Source organism: Episyrphus balteatus, chromosome 3, assembly GCF_945859705.1.
Source record: "Episyrphus balteatus chromosome 3, idEpiBalt1.1, whole genome shotgun sequence".
NCBI classification, from domain to species: Eukaryota; Metazoa; Arthropoda; class Insecta; order Diptera; family Syrphidae; genus Episyrphus; species Episyrphus balteatus.
In genome coordinates, this window is record NC_079136.1 from 120,507,236 (window position 1) to 120,529,499 (window position 22,264).

Sequence of the window (22,264 nt, forward strand, 5' to 3'; positions counted from 1 at the left end):
TTGAATCCCGACAGCTCTCTCTAGGGGAAAACTCATTTCCTTTATTAGCTTCCGCTTTGACTCCTTTTTTTTTCTTTCTATATTTATTCATTCATGTCTTTTTTTTTTCTTCTTCTTCTCACTCTCTCTCGAATGAACAGGTATTTAGTACATGTCCCTCGTCGGATATGAGTGAAAAATTCTGGGACGTAGTTGCATTCTGTCAGCAAGTTGCTCGTCTCATGGTTGCGGAAATCCGCAAAAGAGCCTCCAATCAGAGCACCGAAGCAGCATCAATTGCTATTGTTAAATTTCTGGAAATTGAAACGAGCGAAGAGACCAGCAGTGGTTGGATGTTATTGTCAACATTGAATTTACTTGCAAATGGTGATGCTTCTTTGATTCAGGTAAGTGTTTTTGGAGTAAAAGTAGAGGAACTTTATGAATTTCTTATGAATGAACTTTTTGTATCTTCAGGTAATGACTGCAGCAGCAGTACCATCGACACTTGTTAAATGTCTCTACCTGTTCTTTGATTTGCCTGAAGTCACTGATGATCCTCCATCTGAAAATGGAGAAGCAATTAGTGATTTCAATGCCATGGAAAGGAGAACATTGCTTCAGAAGATTTTTGTACAACTTCTAGTCAAATTATGCTCATATCCATATCCAGCTGAAGAATTGGCTAGAATGGATGATTTGACATTGTTATTTTCGGCTATAACATCGCCTTGTCCAATACAAAATGTTGTATGGAGGAAGAGTGCTGCAGAAGTTCTAACTACTCTATCCAGACATGGATTGAAAGATGGAGTTGTTAGTTATATACATTGTAAGTTGGGTATTTTAATGGAACTTCCTTATAATGAGTTTTTTTTTTCAATTTTTCAGCCAAAGGATGCATGGCACTTTGTGTTGATAATATGCAACGCCTGACAGATGCTAATCCACTTGAAATAGTGGAAATGTTTGTCACAGTGTTTTGTTTTCTAAAAGATTCTAGTCAAGTATCGCAGATATTATTGGATGACTTTAAAGCCTCTCAAGGATATCTGTTTTTAAGTGAATTTTTGCTCAAGTAAGTATTGAAATATTAAAATAAAGAGATAAGTAAAAATTAAATCAAGATTCTAAATCTAGGGGGGCTTTTTAATACCAAAATTTACTCCTTGCCAATCAATTCCAATAAAAACTAATAACTTTTATACCTGTCGGGAAACAATTAAGAACAAAATGTTAAGTTTCCATTTACCACGAATGTCTCCCTTTAAATTCAGATGATCTGAAAAAAATCATCGTACAATTCTGTAACATAATTTCTATGCTTCGTATGTCATTTTAAATAGAATATCACATCTCCAAAAAAGCAAGACTTAACAAAATAATTTGTTTTGCTCCTAGCTCATTTTTAAACTCTTTCAACGCAAAACTCAAAAAAGAGATTTCCTTTAATATCAAAATAAAAAAAAATAAAAATTTGAAAGGCGTTTGGTCTTAAACCCAAAGTTTTTTTTACAGAGAGCTGATGTTCTCCCCTTCGATATCTATGCTCTCACCGAAACCCAACTTATGCCTTCTTATTTTAATATGTACCGCTATTATCTTAAAATCGCAGTTGACTAATCCCTTCTCTCTCCCGCAAATAACTTTATACGCCACTTTGATTGATAGCATTTCATGGCCACCAACCCTTCTTCTTCTTCAAAAGAATGTCTTTTCATGTATCGACAGGCTGACTATAGCCTTTGCAAAGTAAGTGGTAACTGAAATTATATGGGCAGACAGCTCAATATTAGTTTTTCAATTCCAGTGTATCATTTTTTATCCTTCGCCTTTCAATCATCTGCAGCTACCATTAACTTCTCTTTCTTGCTTTAAAAACCATTCAGAAATGCATTTTCAAGCCCCTTTTCGCTTCTTTCGTGGTTCCTAAAGGAAGTTAATTAAGATCCTCTCCTCTTCATCCTTAAAATTAATCCAAATGGTCATAAAGCGATACTAAATTTTTTTAAACAATACCATTCCAAACTTATTAAATCAGGCCTTGATACCTTTTCAGGTATCTTAAAAATTGTCTAGAATTGAACTTTACCGACTTCTCACCAGATTTTTTGGCTGTCAAACTCTATAATTCCATTTTTTTTAAATTCTAACCCCCGCAATCTGAAAAATTGTCGTCTCTTTATCCACCCTCCCAACGTACTAAGATCCCTTACTCGAAACTTATACTACACTTAAGAGCAAAAAAACGGAATCAAAAAAGATAATTTTTATTTAAAACAAAAATTGCAATGGATAAAATAATGTTTCTTCAAGTTTTAGGGTCTCATTTAAAAGCTTGAATTTTTTACTTTTAATTGTTGGTAAAAACTTCAAAATGCATACGATAGTATCATAGCTATCTGTCAATAAATTGCACTTCATTTTTTTCTAAATGTTAAATTTTCGAGATATTCTCTGCTTCAATTTCAGTTTTTTTTCCTACCGTTAATATTGACGTTATCTGTCAATAAATTGCACTTAATTTTTTTAAAATGTTAAATTTTCCAGATACTCTCTGTTTCAGTTTCAGTCTTTTTTTGCTTACATGCTTCATTTATGTTGATTGGATCCTTATAAAGTGAACGGGTTTTAAAGTTCCTAGTATTGATTTAAAGCCTTTGTTTCAAGCTTTTTAATGGTGCAATTAACATTCATGTATGTCAATTACATCCTGGCCAATGAACGTTTTAAAAAAACGCAAAAGTTTGATTCCATTTTTTTGCTCCTAAGTGTATTTTGACTTCAACATAAACAAGACCATTCAAACATACTGCCTCCTAAATTGTCCTAGGGGCAATAGGGGAGGGACCCTTTTTAGCTACAAGTTATGTAGTTTTAAGTTATATTAAGTTGTTGTTAAATTGCTTGAATTAAGCCTATTCATTGGGGGTTCTGTCTCCACCAAAATCAAATCAATTACCTAAATAGATTGTTTGTAATACTAATGCCCAAGAGATTGTGACCTATCTAAGAAAATCATTTCTAACAATTTTTCTTATCAATTTTTTTTTCCAGATTTGAAAGTGATCGCACTCGTTCCATTGAAGTGCAAGCTGCTATACGCAACCTCGTTCTAATGATCTCATCGCTATGCATGTGTGGTTTTGTCGAGCTACGACCACCACCAGCACAGTCCAATAGTTTATTTAAAATGCAAAATTTCCAAATGCCACAAGCCACATCCCGTGAGACTTGTGTACGTAATATATACGCCTTCCAGGTGCTACAAACTGTATTCCTTAAATCTACATCGCCAACACTTTGTTGCACCATACTGGATGCCATTTCACGGGTATATCATTCAGAAAATGCAAACTACTTCATTTTGGACTCTGAAAATACACTCAGTCAATTCACGGAGAAAATCCATCAAAAAGGACCTCAAATCCAGGAGAAATTCTTCGATCTACTCGAATTCATTGTGTTCCAGTTGAATTTTGTTCCTTGTAAGGAATTGATCTCATTGTCGTTGCTCCTTAAGAACAATCATTCAACTCCGTGTAGTATATTGTGTCTTAAGACTTTGCTAAATATACTAAGGCATAATAATGTCTTCAAGGATGTCTATCGGGAAGTTGGAATCTTGGAAGTTTTCGTTACCTGTTTGATGAGATATTCCGACTATGTGCGGAAAATAACTAATGATGATGAGAATCTAGAAGTCGATGTAGGAGATAACCAATGTGATTTGTTAGGAAAACATGTCCTAGAAGCTTTGACAATCCTGCTTGCAGGAAGCAATAATAATGCAAATGTATTTCGTGAATGTGGAGGAGCCAAGTGCACACATGAACTTGTCAAATTCAAGCATTGCCGGCATCAGACTCTTGGAATTATCCGAGAATTGATTCTCTCTGCTGGAGGAGATGATGATATGCTCTTTATCTTGAGCGTAATGCACTCTGTTCCAGCATACCAAGTCGAATTTAAGATACAAATTCTAAACATGCTCCTCGGATGCTTGAAAGACAGTCATCGAACGCGAACAGTATTCAGAAAAGTCGGTGGATTTGTCTACCTGACAAGTGTTTTTGTCTCACTCGATGGAAAACTAAATGACAACCTTGAGGAGAATACTGCAGATCTGGGAATAACCCAAGATGATCTCATTTTACTACTGCAAATAGTCTGTCAGACCTTGGCTACTGCAATGCGTTTTGAACCAGCAAATGCAAAGTTCTTTCACCATGAAATCTGCACAGCTTCGTTGTGTGAAACCCTGCGACTGTTGGGATGCTTCACCAGTGGCACTGAGTTAACTGATATTTTTGGTGAATTCAAAGCTGACGGAGATGTTCAGCGATATTTCCATGAAGTATTCAGTGGAGAAATTCTAAATTTCAGTTTTCGAGAAACTGTTCCCAGGTCTTTGTCATACGTGTGTGTAGTTTATCGGTTGCTCTATAGCATTGCATTGGATAATTTCGAGCAACCTAATCTCAATGGAGTGATCAATTTGTTTGTGGATCAAACTTTACGTTCACCGAGTCAGGAACTTCCAACACAGCATCCAAATTTATTGAATCTATCACAACCCAATCCTGAACCGAGAATTGTTCATCCAGGAGTGGTCATTTGCATGCTTCAGCTACTTCCATCAGTTGGACATTCCAAGGAACAAGGCAAAGCTATGAATTTGCAGGTATATCTGTCAGAGATCATCAAAAGTTTGGTTCGAAGTGAGAGAAATCAGCAGATTATGTGCGACTATGGATTGGCTGGACACTTGTTGAAAATCGGTCGACGAGCTCTGAGTGAAGAAGATAATCCTCTGCATGTTCCATTGCAGTATATTTTGGAGCGTCTTGCAGCACAGGCACTTCAGCCGACCGAATTGCGAGAGTTCCTTCGTCTCGGAGCACCATTGTCATGTTCGGACATAAATCTCGACAAACCATACTGCATGGGTGGACCAGTTCCACTCACACGAATTAAAACTCTAGTTTCCATGACAACTCCACGAGACTTCCGAGCACATGGATCGAGTACATTGCCACCATTTGTTGAAATGGACATGTCAGCTGAAGGATTTGGATGTCTCTACTTGCCCAGTTTGGCACCACAAGCAGCAGCCACTAGTGGTGGGACAATTGATTCGAGTACTATCGGAGGAATTGGAGCTGGTGATCGGATATTTCCACCACAAACAGGTCTAACTTACTCCACTTGGTTTTGTGTTGAGAAGTTCTCAGATCCAAAGACAGATCCACATTGTGTTAGGCTTTTGACTTTGGTCAGAACCATTAATAACCCACGAGAAGAGAATTTGGTGTGTTTATCGATTCTTTTATCGGCAAGGGACAAGGCGATTGTTGTCTCAACCCAGGAGACTCTAGTTACTCCAAGTAAAAGTAAGTTTTTATATTCTCATTTATCTCTGAAGATATACTAATTTTTTAATGTTTAGATCTTGGAGATTGGGAACCAGAGGGTTCAGATGATGGTAATGCCCGAATATGGTGTCCTGATCTCTTACACGAAGGTCAATGGCATAATTTGGTTGTTGTCCTCAATCGAGCTGTGCTAAAGAATTCAAGTTTGTCACTCTATCTCGATGGAACTGTAAGTTGCCTACACATTTTCTGATTCAATTGATTTTAAAGGGTTTTCCGTCTCATTCCAGCCAATGCACACTCAAAAACTTCATTACATCTCACAAAATCCTGGAGCTGGTTCGGCAAATCTTGCCGTTGCAAGTCAAGTATTCGGCTATATTGGAACTCCACCGATTTGGAGAAGATATTCACGCCTGTGCTGGAAGCAGGGTGTTTGTCATTTAATCGAAGATGTTCTTCAACAACAAACCGTTCAGACAATTTACAATTTAGGTCCACACTATATGGGATCATTGCAAGCACCACAAATTGGTAAACAAAATGAACCTCTAAATCCTCTGGTGTCTGAGGATAAAGTTCTGCTAGGATTGAATGCCAAAGCTGTATCACAATTAACTTTGGTCAAAATTCGTAAGGTTTATAGTCGAACGGATAATAAATCCATAGCTAAGCAGTTGGGAATGAATTCACATGAAAATGCAACACCAATTAAGTGAGTTATTTTTGTTTATCTTTTCTTGGATTTCAAGATATTTCTTCCCTTTTTTTTTTAAAGGATCCTTCACAATTCTGCTGGGCATTTAGCTGGAGCTGGTCGTTCTCTAGGTGGTGTCGTAGTAGGCTATCTTGGAGTTCGTGTCTTCAGTCCACATCCAGTCTCGGCCATGATTGACACTGTTGGTGGTTGTAATGTCTTACTGGGAATCATAGCAATGGCTCAAGACGTTGAAAGCCTATATGCCGGTGTAAAAGCCCTAACTTGTGTGGTTCGTAGTAATCGTGCTGCACAAAGTGAAATGGATCGTAAACGTAGCTATCAAACTTTGGGAATGTTCTTTAAGAAGAAAAAGAATCTCCTCAACTCACATATATTGCATTTAACTTTTGGCCTAGTGGGCACTGTAAATAGTGGTCAAGATATGGCCGCCATTCCAAATATAACCGCATTCCAAGATTTACTCTGTGACTTAGAAATCTGGCATGGAGCTCCCAATGGCTTGTTAAGGTCATTGTTGGAACATTTATTGGAACTTGCCGTCGAATCAAATGAAAAGAAACAAAATGTTAAAATTATGAGAGATCTGCAGTTGCTGAATAAGTTGCTGAATATAATAACCGATATAAATGATCATTCTACACGAGAGATTCTTTTCTCGTTGGTTGAAACGCTTTTGGGTGGCCAACCTAGACATAGTGATCTTCTCCTGTTTGGACAGTATATTGCTGCAAAGCTGCCCAAGTTTGATCAAATAGAAAGATCGGTAATCTTGCCATCGATGGTTAAGAAGGACGGTGATGATCTTGCTGCTCAGAATATTTATTTAAGGAATCGATGTCTATCATTGCTCCATGGACTGCTCTTTACACCAAGAAATACTGTGAATTATATTATTTGCGATGATATCTCCAAGACTTTGGGAATGGATTGGTTGTTGTTATTCATGCAGCCACATGTTCATTTCACCTCTGTGATCATAGCAGTGAGAATTTTGGTAGTTGTCTGTGCGAATGAGTGCTTCTTGGCACGTTTCCGGGATAGTACTCACAATGGTGGTTATTTGAGATTCACAGAATTGATTTCACAAAAGAAGAGCATTTGTCTAGGTGGACCTCAGCTCGGTTCTGGAGGATCAACTACAAACGGTGGAGTTATGGTATCATCATCAAATCCAAATACTCAACTCCCATCACAGATTGCTGGAGAAGTTCGAACATCGGTGTTGCATGTTCCTGGTTTTCAAATGCTCGAATGGCTGCTACAAAATCATTTAGATGTTCCCGAGTTGTACTTTTTGATTACAGCACTTATCATGGGGCAGCCTGTGAAGCTTCTTGCTTCGGAACACACAAAATTTGACTTGGATCGTGTTTGGGCATTCCTCTGGGGAACACCAGTTTCTCATGCATCGGCATCTTCGGTAACTCCAAAGATGAATGTTTGTCCGGAAGCAGTGTGTGTCTTGCTTGGAATGGTTCGTGCAATTGTTCACACTATTGATACAGCCGATTGGCTAAAGAGTCATCCTGAGACCATAATTCAGCTCTTATTCTCGCTCTACCAGAATCTTCCTGATTTTATGCCGGTCATGATGTCAGGAGATGTTGTGAGCTCGTTAGTGGCTGTATTATTCCCAATGGCAAAAGATGGACCAGATTCGGAGCCAAATAGTGGCACATCAACACCAACTGATAGTTCGGGATGCTATGTCGTCCACTCGCCAATTTCTCTCATTCCACATGTCACCTTGACAACTCATCCTGTTCGAAAGTTCGTTATTGATTTCTTGCGGGTAATTGTTGTAGATTCCTTGAGTCTTTCGATGCATGGCAAATCAACACCAGTTGTCGATCTTGTCATTGATGCATCACCAGAAACGGCTGATATGAGACATCAAGTGGAATATCAAACCGAGATCATTACAGCTCTGGTAGATCATCTTCTAGCAGCTGATGTTCTAGTGGGAGAGCAAGCGGCTCTTCCTATCGTTCCTCTACTGCAATCCCATGTCCAGAATATTGCTCCCAATGTATTCTATTTCACTGCCCGAGTTGTTGACAAAATGTGGCAGGGATGCTTACAAAAAAATCCCCATGACATCTTTGATTTTGTCATAAAATTGATTGCCCAAGCTAAACGACGATCATCGGCACTGTCTCTCGAACAGCTTCATCATTCTCTGAATCGTTCGATTTTATATTTGCTCTCTCGACCCACAGAAGCCATCACAGAACAAATGTCTGTGCTGGAAGCTCTCCACAAAATCATCACACATCGTTTATTGATCTTTGGAGCTGGAAATCATGAATTGGAATTCATTGGATGTCTGACTTATTGCCTGCTCCAATTGACCGCAGACATGAAGATCATCCTAGAGCCGTCCACAAGCAGAAGTACCACATGGCATGTGAATCCTCAAGTAGATGTAATCGAACCACGTGATGATCATTTAAATCAGTTGCAAGGAAGAAATCTCATTGTTGGAGCAGCCTTCCGTGTTTGGGAGGAGCTGTATGTCTGCAAGAAACCAGCGATTGAGGAGGTCTTCAAAATCACTCTAACAGCACCTCCAAATAACTCAAAAGCACCTGATTTGCAGACAACTCGAGAACAAGTTATGGAAGTTGCCTCTAAACTTTGGTTCAATTATGTCGACACCGAACGAAAGGCATCATATCGCATTCCTTGGGAAATTCACAATCAAATTCAATCGAAGATACAAAAAGTCACAGGAGGCTTAACTCGTCTGGCCAGTCGAACCAAAGTCAAGAAAGACGAATTGGTTCGAGTAAAGTCGACTATGAGCAAAGAGAGTGCCTTTGAATGTACAGCTATTCATGTCCAGTTAATTAGAGATTTGTGGGAGATGCGATGCAAACAATATACCCAAATGATTCAACACACTCAACGTTATGTGTTCCAAGATTGGATTCAATCGGAAACCGATTTGACTAGAGAACGTGGTTTGTGGGGTCCCGAGGGTGTTTCAACTCTAGACAAATGGATGTTGGATACCACAGAGGGACCACATCGCATGCGAAAGAAGACTATGCGCAATGATTTGTTTTACTTGCAATATCCATATCGACCTGGTATTGATCTACCTGATAATCGTCAATTAAAATACAAAGTTGCCACAAGTTTTGATAGTAAAATTTACTTTACCCATTGCCAGTTGCCACCAAGGATTCTGTGCGAGACAGAGAGCATGATTCAACATGGTCCGGATAATAGATCGTCGACTGAGTGTGCATCGAATGGAACACCACCTCAGAGTCCGACTGGAGAGCAGCCGCCAGGAAAGATTGGAGGTATCGGTGGTCCACAGGAGTCAATTGATGGAAATACTGGTGGGGAGGAACTCGATGAAGAAGAGGAAGATATGTCGATGGTGTCGGATAATGAGACATTCTTGCGATTGCTTGAAGAGCAGGAAAAAATCTCCTATATGTTCCGATGTGCTAGAATTCAGGGACTTGACACTACTGAGGGATTATTGTTATTTGGCAAGGAACACTGTTACATTGTGGATGGGTTTACTTTGCTTAAGAATCGAGAAATTCGTGATATTGATACTCTGCCGCCCGGAACTTATGATCCAATTATACCTAATTCAGGAGGAACCACAAGAACTCAGAAAATGAAGCAGTGCTCGAAGTTTTCCTACGAGGAAATCCGTGAGGTTCACAAGAGAAGATATCTCTTACAGCCGATTGCCTTGGAGGTATTCTCCGAAGATGGACGGAATTACTTGCTTAGTTTTCCAAGGAAAGTTAGAAATAAGGTAGGTGGTGGTTTAATGGATAGTTGTAAGTCTTGTTTTTGATGATGTTTTGTCTTTATAGGTTTACCAAAGATTTATGTCACATGCAACAGCAATTTCTGACAACGCTCAGCTATCAGTAGCAGGACAAAAACGAACTGCAAGTGTTGAACAGACATCGGGAATATTTAGCAGTTTGATTGGTGAGACTTCTGTTACACAGCGATGGGTGGTAAGTTTTGAAAAACAAATAAAATTTATGGAGTGGAGTTAAATTGTGAGTATTTTTGTATTTGCAGCGTGGAGAAATATCAAATTTTCAGTACTTGATGCATTTAAATACTCTTGCCGGCAGATCATATAACGATCTCATGCAATATCCTGTCTTCCCCTGGATTCTAGCTGATTATGATTCAGAAGAATTAGATTTAACAAATCCGAAAACTTTTAGAGATTTTTCAAAACCAATGGGCGCTCAGTCGGAAGAGAGATTGGAACAGTTTTTGAAAAGGTTTAAGGTAAGTCAAAGTGATGTGGCTTGAAGGTTAAAATATTTTTATTGGCTTTTAGTCAGCAGTTTTATTAATAGTTTAGAGATTTTTTTTAGTATTTCGACCTGTGTGGTTTTTCAGTGTAGCTTTTGTTGTAGGTTGATTAAGGTTGGCTTTTAAGCACAGCGATCGCCCTGGAAATTTTGTCGTATTCCATTAAAATTCTCCTAAAAATAATTCATTTGGCAGGACAAGCTCATGAAGACTGACGGTCAAGTTCTCTAGCAACTTTGGCAATACGCCCTTATTTACAGGATCAAACTCAGACAAATTTGGTAAATGTATATGAGTATAAAAAATTTAAAAACACAAAATTCGTTCTTTAAATGAAAAAACAACTCTTTTAATGAAATTGAGCTCCAAAAAAAGTATGCAGTTTAATTTCTTTTATAAAGATGCATTTAAAAAAAAAAATTCAAAAATTTTAGGACCAGGGGTTTAGTCAATGCATGCATGTTTTTTGGGTGTATTAAAGCAAGCATGTTTTATTAAAACAAGCATATTAAATACCATGAAAAATAAAATACAACCCAATAAAACACATGCATGCCCTGACTAAACCCTTGGACCTAGAAAAATGGTTTATACCTTTTTGAAAACGTTGTTTAATGAAGACAAGAACCTCATCATTAATTTAAAGCTAAATCTAAAAAAATGGCCTCATAAGTCAACACGGGTTAGGCAGTGGCGTATTGAGGGGGGGGGGCTCAAGCCCCCCCCCCCCAAGCCTTCAAGATCATGTTTTTATTTAGCTGATTTCATCAAAATGTACATGATTAACTGAAACTTGTTCGTAAATCTTAAAGATTTAGAGGCATCACAGATGCTCGAGCCCCCTCCAAATTCTGAAACGGCTGTTTGGGTTTGTTTGAGTAAGAGCCTTAGCTGACGATGAGGGTTGTAATAATTTTTATTTTTTCGGATTTAAGTCCAATTCCGAATTCTTTAGATAATTTTCTTAGTATTTTGACGTCCAATTACATTACCGTTAAATGTTTGCAATACTTCTTATGCATTCTCAAAACGCCGTATTTGATCATATATTTACTTTTTTTTTTAATAATATTTTTCTCAAAGATATTGGAAATAGAAATTTTTGATATCTCAAAATCTAAGTGGTCAACAGGTTTCTTTAAGAAAATTGCAGTTTGCGCTTCCGATTTGGATTAAAGAGCAACATATTACGAAAAAACATATATGTATATTTCGAATTAAACATCAAAAAGAATTTCATTCAAAATTAGTTTTTGAGACTTTCACGTTCTGCATTTCACTTTTTGCGTATTCACTTGCCGAAAGTGAAATAGGTGTTCTGCATTTTTTCACTCATTTAGATTCTCTAATCGAATTCAATTCACTTTGTTTCTGTTCGTGAATTTGGGGGCCTTTTTCAATGAATCTGCAATTGCAGTAATTTCACTAGAAACAAAATAAAAATGGAAGATCCTTCAGTTTTTACAATAAGAAGCAATTTCGAAGTTTTCAAAACCGATCGAAATGAAATTGAAAAGTGATTTGAATTCAATTTCGTTCGAATTGCGGAACATGGCCGAATATAACGAAAATATTGGTGAGTTAAGCCCAAAAACTCTTGACGTGATAGGAATAAATCTGTAAACAGTTTTGGATTCAGCACATGACAAAGTTCGAACGAAATAAAGAGTTTTTTTTAAGGATGACACGACTCCTTGCTGTTTAAACTGTTTGGGACACAAGAACTTTGAAAAAACACTAGGTACCTACTCTGAATGTGAAAGGAGGAGACAGTAGTACGAATCTGTCTAGAGCAGTATAATGCTACTTTACCACTTTCAGTACCGCAGCACAGCGTTTAACTCTCGATCAAAGATTAATAAAAAGAAATGAAATTTTTTTCGCACATTTACCCTCTAAAAAATGTTTGAAAAATTTTCCAGCCCCCTCCAACATTTTTTCTGGATACGCCACTGGGGTTAGGGTCGAAATGCTGTATGTTGCAAAATTCTGTATTCAAAATACTGTATGCCAAAATACTGTATGTCAAAATTCTGTATGTGCAAAATGCTGTACGAACGAAATTCTGAAAGTCAAAATTCTGTATAGCAAAATTCTGGTTGGTCAAAATACTGTATTTCAAAATTCTGTACATCAAAATTCTGTAAATCAAAATTCTGTAAAAATGATGTAAAAAATATCGTTTTGATAATGTAAAAAAGTACGCGCGCACTTTTTTATGCTTATTAATCTAGGTACCTTATTAGGCGCTACGAAAAAATGAGAGAGAAAACAAAACTCTACACTTATTTAAAAAACAATCTGAATTAAACCACGTTGCATACCTAAAACGGATTGCAAAAAAATTAAATTTAGGTATATCGCTTTTTACAATTTTTTTTGTAAAATGTATTTTGTATGTTTAAGAAAAGTTGGATTTGTGTTCCTAGAATTGATTTCCTTTTTTACTTTAATAATTAGTTTGTATAAAATTACAACTTTACTGTCAATAATTATATTTAAAGCTAGTATTATGTGTTTTTTTTTTATCAAAAGAAATTTCTTGACAAATACTGTATTGAAAATACAGTATTTTGCCGTATATACATACAGAATTTTGTATTTACAGTATAATGACATACAGAATTATGGTCTTACAGTATTTTGACCCCACAGAATTTTGTATAAACAGAATTTTGACAAGCAGAATTATGACCCGCTCCCAGTCAACACATACCTTATTTAAATGAGAACAAAATTTAACCTTCTTGGGGCGCCATCTAGTGTTAAAATAAAAATATGAAAAAATTAGAGAATTTTTTTTTTATAATTTAGAAACAGTTTTTCCACCTAGGAACTTGATTCTCAAAAAAATCCCAAATAACGAACGCCCTAATGTAGTACCTAATCGCAAGTAAAAATGAGTGACTGTCTTCTGTTTTATGGTTGATTCTTCGGGTCAGCACATGCTCTTATATTCCAGAGTGTCCTTTGCAAGCTTCATCAATCTTGGCTAACCTCTATTTCCAAGTCTGCAAAGCAGGTGTTTTTTTTGGAGATTTTTTTACTCCTTTAGAAATTAGTTAAAAATGAAATGAGCTGCCCGTTCATTGAACACAGCAGCACTATAATCTGGATCCAAACAAAAGTACAGATTAGAGAATATAAAAGCCTAATAGTAGTTTCGTTTTCGTTGTCCACCAGGTTCTTATTAGAATGTGGGACCTTATCTTGTCTTCGTTGTTCTTTTCACCACCCAATAAATATATTTGAAAGGCTCATTTTAGAAACAATACAATTGCATGCTTACGAAGTCGAAGTCATAAGCATGCATGTTGAAGTCTAAAATTTTTTATAATTTTTTTTATTTTTTAGGAATGGGACGATCCACATGGCGAAACACCACCCTATCACTATGGCACCCATTACAGTTCGGCAATGATTGTTTGTTCCTATTTGGTTCGTTTAGAACCATTCACTCAGCATTTTCTTCGTTTGCAAGGTGGCCATTTTGATTTAGCCGATCGTATGTTCCATAGTATCAAAGAAGCTTGGCTATCAGCTTCAATTTATAATATGGCTGATGTTAAAGAATTGATACCTGAATTTTTCTACCTCCCTGAGTTTGTAACGAATTCAAATAATTTTGATTTGGGTAAGTAAACTTTAAAAAACAGTCTCTAAAATCTAGAATGATGCGATTTTTTTTAAAAAAGGTTCAAAACAGAATGGCGATACCCTTAACCATGTAATTCTCCCTCCATGGGCCAAACAAGATCCCAGAGAATTCATAAGGGTACATCGGAGTGCCTTAGAGTGTGATTATGTCAGTCAGAATTTACATTTGGTAAGTTTTGTTAAAAAACTTTGGGCTTTAGTATTAATTGAGACTTAATCTTTTTTAGTGGATTGATTTAATATTTGGATGTAAGCAACAAGGACCTGCAGCTGTTGAGGCAGTTAATGTATTTCATCATTTGTTCTATGAAGGAAACGTTGATATTTACAAGTATGTTCTATCATTCTATCTTCTGGAGATTTGTATTTGAATTTTATCTTTCCTTCTAGCATTGATGACCCCTTAAAGAAAAATGCCACAATTGGCTTCATCAATAATTTCGGTCAAATACCCAAACAGTTATTCAAAAAGGCCCATCCGGCCAAGAAAATGGGTAATTCTCGACATTCAGTAATCGACCCAGGTCCACTGATTGGAAATACAACAGTTCTTCAATCCGATCGTCTCTTCTTCCATAATCTTGACAATTTAAAACCAAGTCTGCAACCAATTAAAGAATTAAAAGGTCCTGTAGGACAGATCCTGCAGCCAGATAAGACTGTATATGCTGTGGAACAGAATAAAGTTATGATGCCGCCATCATATACAAAATATATAGCTTGGGGATTTGCAGATCATTCGCTTAGAATCGGTTTGTATGATTCAGATAAGGCTTCATTCGTGTCTGAAGCTGCTGCCCAGAATTCAGGGGAAATTCTCTCCTGTGCTTGTCCGAATTCCAAGATGATTATAACTGCTGGTACAAGTTCAGTAGTAACCATCTGGAAGTTTGATGCCAATAAGAAGACTCTCATTGTTCGAAATTCCCTGCATGGACATACAGACGCAGTTACATGCCTGGCAGCAAGTGCAGCTTACAATGTCATCGTATCGGGATCAAGAGATGGAACTGCAATTGTTTGGGACATGTCGAGGTTTACATTTGTGCGACAACTTCGAGGACATGTGGGAGTGGTTGCTGCTGTGGCAATCAATGAACTGACTGGAGACATTGCTACCTGTTCGGCAACATGGTTGCATGTGTGGTCAATTAATGGAGATGCTTTAGCGACGGTCAACACGAGTGTGGGCAGTGCTGATCGAATGCAACAGATTCTCTGTGTTGCATTCTCACAAATTCGAGAATGGGATCAACAGAATGTTATCATTACTGGATCAACTGATGGTGTAGTTAGGGTAAGTTTGAGTTACTCTTTGAATATTTATAAGATTCTAATGAGTTTTGTATATTTAACAGATGTGGTCTCTAGAGTATTCACAAGTTCCAATTGAACGAAAACTAAAAAGATGTCCAGAGGTGACATCACAAGATAAAGTTCCCGAAAAAGATGAAAAAGATTCAGCCAATGAAGCATCAAAGAAATTGGATTTATTTAAACAAATGAAAAGTATGTCGTCCAATGAAGGAAATGGTGAGATATCAATAAATAAAATCTTTGGAAACTTTTGAAAGAAAATTTTTTCAATTTTTTCTAGAAATTGCAAAATCTGCTTCAGAGAGTAGTATATCAGAAGCATGTGATCTGTCAGAGAAATCCGCTAAATCTGACGATTCAGATAAGAAATTAGACACTCTGGCAAATTCAGAAAGAAGAAAAAGTAGTTTGGCGGGAACCAAATCGTTGCATGAGATGAAATCATCTACTGTAGATGAGACACGTTCGGCAGCTTTAGACAGATCTGAGAGTACTGGTAAAAAATTAAGCCCTTTGGGTCTCAAAATTTTCTTGTTATTAAGCTTAAACATTTCTTTTAACCAAATTTCTAAATAATTTTTTTTTTTGTTTTAGCTGAAAAAAGTAATATTGAAGATCGTGCGATACGTCCAAGTAAATCAGATACAAGTATAACAGAATCATTTGTTGTTGTTGATAATGATCAACGAAATAAAAATGATAATTTATTAAGAAAAGGTTAGTTATAAATTTTGTTATTCTTGAATGATAATTTTTCAAAGGATGAATGTTTTCTTGTTTTTTTTTTTTTAGGTTTTCGATGGAATCGGCAGCTAATGTTTAGATCAAAATTAACAATGCATACGGCTTATGATAGAAAAGATAATGCAGAACCAGCTAGTATAACATCATTGACTGTATCGAAGGATCACAAGATTTTATATGTTGGTAAGTGGACTTGTTCTTAAATTTATATTCCTTTATTGTTATATATTTTAAATTACTTCTGTATGTTGTCATCAAAGCACAATCCATTTAAAAATTATGATTTATAATATTATCGAAGTTTGAGAAAATGTTTAGAATCGAACCTTTTGATTTGTTTCACAGAAATTTAAAGTACTAAAGTCAGATCAAAAATCTTTCAATTCATGATCCTGATTTCACATTAACATTTGTTTCAATTAATGAAATTAAGCTGCCACACTTTATTAATGTAAATATTTCCTTTACTTTGTCTCCCTGTTCTGGTACGATTTGTCAACATTGATTTTGTTTTTTTTTAAAGGATTTTAAAAACAATTGTGTTTATGTGCAAAATCTGCAAGCTATGGACACTTTTAGAATAAATGTTTGTTAAAATAGTGATAATAGTAGATGGTCCAGTAATATGACTTTGCTTCTTTCTAGAGCTCTTGGTTGATGTAGTATGTCGGTTGAAAAAAAGTCAATCGCAAATTGTCGGGATATTCCATTCAAACAATTGGAGTTTTTTTGTTCCTGTTTGTGACTGTTTCTTTTTTCATCAAGGGTTGCACACTATAAATTGTGAAGAAGCTTCCTTCAGCAGATCTTTTAAGTGTAGGTTAAGTGACTTCAACAGCTAGTTGAAGTCTCATTGCGTCTATGTGTGTTTATTGTTTTCATTATCTGCGCGCACTTAAAGATTTGAGGGAAGGAATGCAGTTTGGTGATTTGGGTGCTGATTATGATTCTGAAGCGTATCTTGTGTCATTAAAATGCAGTATCCAAGGTTTCCATTAAAACATTCAAGTGAAAGGGTGTTTTCTTAGAGGAAGTTTTAATATGTAACTAATGAACTAGTACCAAAAATCTCTCTTTCTTATGAAATTAAGTGAAAATGTTAAGTTCACCATGAAAATTAAGATTCACAAAAAATTCTGGGAATCCATAACATAGAAGTTTTTTTTTAGAGAAACTTATGAGTTAGTTTTTACCCCCATTTTTATTTAAAGCAATCGAGGTACTTTATACGTTTAAAACGAATTACATATTTTTTCATATTCTAAATCGAATAAACAGAAAATTGAGAGACTTTTTTTTAGATCTAGGATTTAATAATAACTATCTTTTTGAGCATCCCTCCATTGCATAGAGAGGTATTTTTCTCCAAAACGATTACGTTTAAGTTCATTTATTGTTACTCTAGCTAGATTTTTATCTCTTACTCTGCACTTAATCTCGTCCCATAAATACTTGAAAGGGTTTAAGTCTGAGGGCTGGCCAATTCATCGTGGCAATACTAACTTTCCTAAAAGTTCCCGGCGCAGTATCCCATTAAACATTAGTGTGCTTTAAAACTCGAACTTGACGGTGCATTGTAGTCAAATTTGGTCCCTAGGCAGTAGGTTTAAGACGGATATGTTATCTCTCTCAGTTGTACACCACAATCGTCCAGTTCTTGGCCATCACATGAACTCTCCAGTTTCCCAGAACCGTATCTGAATTGGCAAAGATGGAGCTACGAGTCAGTTGCACGTTGGCTTTTTCCTTGTCGTAATTAATGTCAGGAATATTTGAAAAAAGTGTAAAAAAGCAAAGCAATTCCAAATTCGAAATAACTAAAATTTTTCCCAATCTAATACAAACAACTATAATTAAACTAACTAAACAATATAATCACCCTAATTCATAAGTTCTATAAAAATAATCATAAATCATCACTCAATACATTCTTATCATACAAATGGTAATCAAAATATAAAAATATTACCTCTTTTATCAACAATCTATATAACTAATAAATTTTAGGTGATGCCCGTGGACGAATATTTTCATGGAGTGTTACAGAACAACCAGGTCGTGGAGTTGCCGACCATTGGCTCAAAGATGAAGGAGCTGATCAATGTGTAAAATGTCATGTCAAGTAAGTTTAAAAACATTATTTAATTCATGAAACAATACTAATAATAATTCTCTTCCAGATTCAATCTTTATGAACGCAAACACCATTGTCGCAATTGTGGTCAAGTATTTTGCAATAAATGTAGTCGCTTTGAATCAGAAATATCTCGATTGCGAATACTTAAACCAGTACGAGTGTGTCAGACATGCTATAGCAGCTTACGTTCTCAATCTGTTGAGAGTTAAGTTAAAATATAATAATAAACTTAAGAAAACTGCACTAAAAATAAAAAAAATTAAAAGAAACAAAAAAGAAACCATGAAACAATAATAATCATTAAAACAAAAAATTTATAGAAAACCCCCCTCTCCTCTTTCCTCATTAATTGTCTATATAATCATGAAAAGTAATAAAATTAAAAAGAAAAAAAAAAAAAAAAATTACATAATGTCACTCAGTTTGTGTAGAAAATTTTTGTATTGTTTATTTATAATCTATACATTTTTTTATGTTTATCATAAAAGTAACTTAAATTAGTAAAAATAGTTTTACCAAAAAAAAAAAAAACAATGTAAATGTAAATGTGTTGCTTGTTATTAAATACAATATAAGTAGAAAAATCATAATTTATTAAAAATAAAAAAAGACATACCTACATTTTGAAAAATGTAAGTTAAAATAAAAATGTTAAAAAAAAACACCCAATAAATATAAATAAATACAAATAATGAGAAACATACAATAATAATTATTAAAAAAAAAGAATGAAAACAAAAATTTTAGATCGAATTTAAAGAAAACAAAAAAAAAATTTAAGTAATAATAAAATTAATAGAGAAAAAGTATTAACAAATAAAATCAGAACAAAATTGAAAATTGTTATTGTGTTGTTCAATAAAATAAAAAAACAAAAAAAAAAAAATATTTATATAAATGCTTGAAAGAAAAGTCGCACCAGGTTTTCAAGTGAATAAAACTTAAAAAAGCCTGAAAATAAAGACAAAAGCAAAAATAACTTTTAAAATAAAACATATTGAGTGCTTGAAAATAATAATTTATAAGAATAAAAAAATAATAAACAAAAAAGAAAGAAAAAAAAACATTTATACATAATTTTCATTCGATCTTAAAAAAGTCACTGCAAAAAAAAACAATGGTTTTCTATTTATGACTAAATTATGCGATATTATTTTTAAATGGCTTTGCAATATTATATTCTAATTTATTTTACATATTAATTATTTTAAATTAATTATATTATATAACTATTATATATAAAAAATATTATATATAATTTATAAAATTTCTTATGTGATTTATTTAAAATTCTTTGGTATAGTCATTTGTAAGGTGTACCTATTTATACAATTAATTTTGTTCTTCTTGGGGATTTATTCTTATTATTATAATATTTATCTATTTCTATATATTATGCATCGATTATTTTTAATTTGTTATAATTTTTTTTTTTTGATACGTGTTATATTTAAACAAAACAAAAACAACATACCTTACGTTATTGTTTTATTTTTAAATAAAATATTACACATACAAATAAAAAAAACAAAACATACTATACAATATTTAAAAACAAGCATGTAAAATGTTCTATTATTATAATATTAATTTATATACAAATAAAGTTTATTTATGAAAAATAATTAATTTTTTGTTTATTTTTATTTTTATTGCATTGTTTTTTCTTGCAATTTGTTGTTGTCTTATTAATTCTAAAATTATTTTTTTTTTTAACACAAAACAGAACCTGAGCACTAATCCTTATAACGAAGGGATGTTTCGCTTTTTCTTTTTAAAAAAATTATCCTTATGTGAAAGTACGTGGCATTGATTTTATTTTAGTCTAAGAGCCCGCTGCAAATTTTTGGAGTGGAGGTAAAACCAAAATGTGAGTATGCAGTTTTATAGGTTTATGCTTTTTTCTGATAACTAATTCAAAAGTCTGGCAGTTTTAATTCGCAGCATTGTATGGTTTTTGGGGGTTAAACATCGCGTGTTTTCAATTAATTCAAGTGGGAGAAAATTACTTATCGTCGGTGAAACCAGAAAAGTGTGTAACTCCATTTTAGCAAATTTTATAGGAGAGCAAAAAAACAAAATCGTTTTGAAGGCATTTGTTGTATGAGTTTTCATTTTCTAATTTGCTAATAAAATAAAAACTATGAAGTTTAACCCCATTCTGAGTTTAAGGAACGGTAGATATTAGGTTTGTCTAACAGATGGCATTCAAATCTAATTTTCAGAAAATTTGGAGTTACACACTTTTCTGGTTTCACCGACGTTTTACTAATTAAAAAAGCCGAAACTACAATACTAAAGACGTAAAATTATTTTTTTTAAGAAAACCAGGAGCGGAATCGTGTAAGCTGTTTTTTGATAGTTTACTGTCAAATTCAAGAAAATTCGTCTGTGTAAGATGATAGTCAAAAGTGACAATCATATTTCTTTGACTTTTTCAGGTGTCAATTTGATACAATTTAACATTTGTAGCATATTTTTTTCTTGGTTTTCGTGGTGCTTTTACTTTGTTTGGGAAAATGAATATTTTTGTGCCTGTGCAATTATTTTAAGCCTATAAATTAAAATAAAGTAAATGAATATGAAATAGAAAATAGAAGAGTCAAACTTGAGGAACAAATTAAATTATATTTTACCTCCCCGACTCAAAGTAATGTGCAATCATACCTTTGTACACAAAAAAAATAATTTCAAAATAATATTTCGTGTTTTTAATAGACTCGTACAAAATTTTCGAATAACATAACATACTTTTTTGAGTATATTCAACATTTTGGATCTGCCATCTAAATTGAAAGTTTATACAATATTTTGTGGGATTCTTTTTAAGCTATCCTTTTCGAGTTTTGTTTGCTAGGTAGATATTAAAAGCTATAAATTATTATTTTAAGCGTTTTAAAAAATATTAACTTACGTTTTTAATAATTGTCTTCTCAATTATTGTAGCTATGGAAGTGAAAAACTGAAACTCTTCATCGGCTATTTTGAAATTTACTGGAGTTTGGCAAATTTCAAACCCAAGTGATACCAAGTAAACCAAAATTAAAAATGATCTCAAAATGATCACCTTACACAGATGGAAAATAGTTGACTTATCAAATTTGATAGTAAAAAATATGATAGTCAAATACCATTTCAGCCGATTCCACCCCAGTTTCCGATTTTTGAGTCAAAATGCATGCATGCACTCGGGCGTAGACGTAACTTCTTTCCAACTAAAAGATCTCTTTCCAAGTTTCAGGCAGGTGTCAAGTTTTGAAATTTATTTTTTGACTTTTGGAGCATTTTGAAAAAAATGAGGGGTTTGAAAAGTCAATCTATGAGCTCATAACCTTAAATACGTTTTTTTTACGAACAAATGGCCTCAGCACGAATTCCATTCGTATGGCAAATTTGCTGTGAATCCTTAAAACGTTATTACAAAATTTATTAGAAATGGAAAGGATTGTTTTTTTTTTCGGGATCCGTAGATAAGTCGAATGATATGTGTGTTAAACGTATGAATTCGGCATGAGAATGAGAATATGCGATAAAAACTCTTATACAAGTTATATTTATCCATGCCATATATTTGTATAGGGTATTAATATGGTACACTTTAAGGGACTATGATAAAAATGAAGCAGACTGTTGTAACTTTACAAGCATTGTCATTCTATTTTTCTGTTACCTACCAAAGTTTACTGATTCCTATAAATAAGTTAAGTCAGAAAAATGTGCTTCAAGTCAAAAACTAACGAAAAAATATTTTCATTATGCCATGCAGTAAAAAGTTTTAGCATAAAATTGAAATCCATACAAAATTGGCACTTTTGTTTGATAATTAAATTTGACCTATTTAGTTCTTTAAGTCGACAGCTATGTAGATAAATTATAGGTTTTCATATGTATTGCGAGTGTAAGAGAACTAAAGAAAAAGTTTGGATCCCGGACTTGCACTTGATACGCGCATCATAAAATGGTTTATTTCTTCCTATGCAACGGTTACCTACCTTACTAGTCAATTTTTAACTTCACTTTAAAATA

At 34.3% G+C, this 22,264-nt stretch overlaps 1 protein-coding gene across 1 annotated transcript in view; it reads left to right on the forward strand.

Annotated features, from left to right (window-relative positions):
* The window catches only part of LOC129913230 (WD repeat and FYVE domain-containing protein 3), a 28,745-nt gene extending 9,595 nt beyond the window's left edge, over positions 1-19,150 (forward strand). The window contains exons 4-22 of the mRNA XM_055991809.1: positions 141-386; positions 457-811; positions 871-1,057; positions 3,037-5,372; positions 5,429-5,583; positions 5,645-6,069; positions 6,133-9,859; positions 9,921-10,070; positions 10,138-10,356; positions 13,738-14,017; positions 14,079-14,209; positions 14,268-14,371; positions 14,431-15,337; positions 15,399-15,573; positions 15,638-15,853; positions 15,952-16,074; positions 16,150-16,284; positions 18,109-18,223; positions 18,282-19,150. Coding sequence (XP_055847784.1) covers positions 141-386; positions 457-811; positions 871-1,057; positions 3,037-5,372; positions 5,429-5,583; positions 5,645-6,069; positions 6,133-9,859; positions 9,921-10,070; positions 10,138-10,356; positions 13,738-14,017; positions 14,079-14,209; positions 14,268-14,371; positions 14,431-15,337; positions 15,399-15,573; positions 15,638-15,853; positions 15,952-16,074; positions 16,150-16,284; positions 18,109-18,223; positions 18,282-18,447 — 10,152 coding nt within the window. The 3' untranslated portion in view covers positions 18,448-19,150. The remainder of the gene's footprint in view (positions 1-140; positions 387-456; positions 812-870; positions 1,058-3,036; positions 5,373-5,428; positions 5,584-5,644; positions 6,070-6,132; positions 9,860-9,920; positions 10,071-10,137; positions 10,357-13,737; positions 14,018-14,078; positions 14,210-14,267; positions 14,372-14,430; positions 15,338-15,398; positions 15,574-15,637; positions 15,854-15,951; positions 16,075-16,149; positions 16,285-18,108; positions 18,224-18,281) is intronic.
* Positions 19,151-22,264: the final 3,114 nt, after the last annotated feature.